Below are 995 nucleotides of genomic sequence, written 5' to 3' on the forward strand. Positions count from 1 at the left end.
AAAATCTCAGAAATTCCTGTGATAGTTTAGTCTACAGAGCCTTGAGGGGGGCAAAGGTTCAGACTGATAGCAGTTTGGAGCTCAGTCAATTAGACATTTTTTATTGAAGAGTAGTTTATGCAACTTTCCCACATTTGGAGCAGGTCAGATTAGCACTTCATCACTGGCTGGTATTTATACATCAGAAATTCTTCACATGCTTTACAACAACAAAAAACAAGTCTGGGATAAGGCATACAGGCGACTCCTCATTGTACATATGAACAGGCAAAAGGCACAATGGCAGATAAGTGCTGGAACAAAGGGCATTTTCAATGAGTATAATTCACTAATGTTTTTTTTTTCTGTTACACACAAACTTTTTACACCAATCAGGATGTTACAGTAGATATAAAAAAAATCTGAAGAGATAAACAATACAACGGGCAGCGTCTCTGTTTGTTTTTCGCTCCTCTTGAACGCAGCACCAACACACATGTTTGAGTGAGTGGGCGGTGAAGAGCATCACCTCCTCTGTTTAGTCTTTAACAGTGTCTAACAGTCTCTGGTATGCAGTCTGTTAGTGCACTTAAGTGTGAAGAATGATGTCTGTTGCATAGCAGTGAGTCCGGTCACAGTCAGCTGGAATAACAAACTCTTTTCCTCAGTCAGTGTTGATCTCAAAGTCTCTTAAAGTTTAACACACAAGTCGGACAGGAAGCGTGTTTCCCGCTCACCTTCCTCTGCTACCTGCAGCCGCACGCCTCCACCACCATGTCCTCGTACTGCTTGTAGACGACGTTGTTGGACGAGTCGATGTAGAGGATGCTGATGGGCGTGAGTCGTGTGGGGACGCAGCAGGTGGGCGGTGCCGACTCCGGGTCCATGGAGTTGATCAGGGTCTGTATGATCGCGTGGTTGGTTGGCTCCAAATGCGAGCGGATGGGGAAGTCGCAGGCGCCGTCACAGTGGTAGGCGTTGTACTCCAGCGGCGCGATGATCCAGTCGTCCCAGCC

General features: G+C 46.4%; 1 protein-coding gene across 1 annotated transcript in view; it reads right to left on the minus strand.

The window, feature by feature from the left end:
• Positions 1 to 725: 725 nt before the first annotated feature.
• Positions 726 to 995, minus strand: part of gdf5 (growth differentiation factor 5) — a gene marked incomplete at both ends in the record, with an annotated part of 6,327 nt that continues 6,057 nt past the window's right edge. Inside the window, one exon of the mRNA XM_083972465.1 lies at positions 726 to 995. This exon is cut by the window's right edge and continues 701 nt beyond it. Within this exon, the coding sequence (XP_083828591.1) occupies positions 726 to 995 (270 nt within the window).

Source organism: Trachurus trachurus (assembly GCF_905171665.1).
Source record: "Trachurus trachurus genome assembly, chromosome: 5".
Taxonomy (NCBI): Eukaryota; Metazoa; Chordata; class Actinopteri; order Carangiformes; family Carangidae; genus Trachurus; species Trachurus trachurus.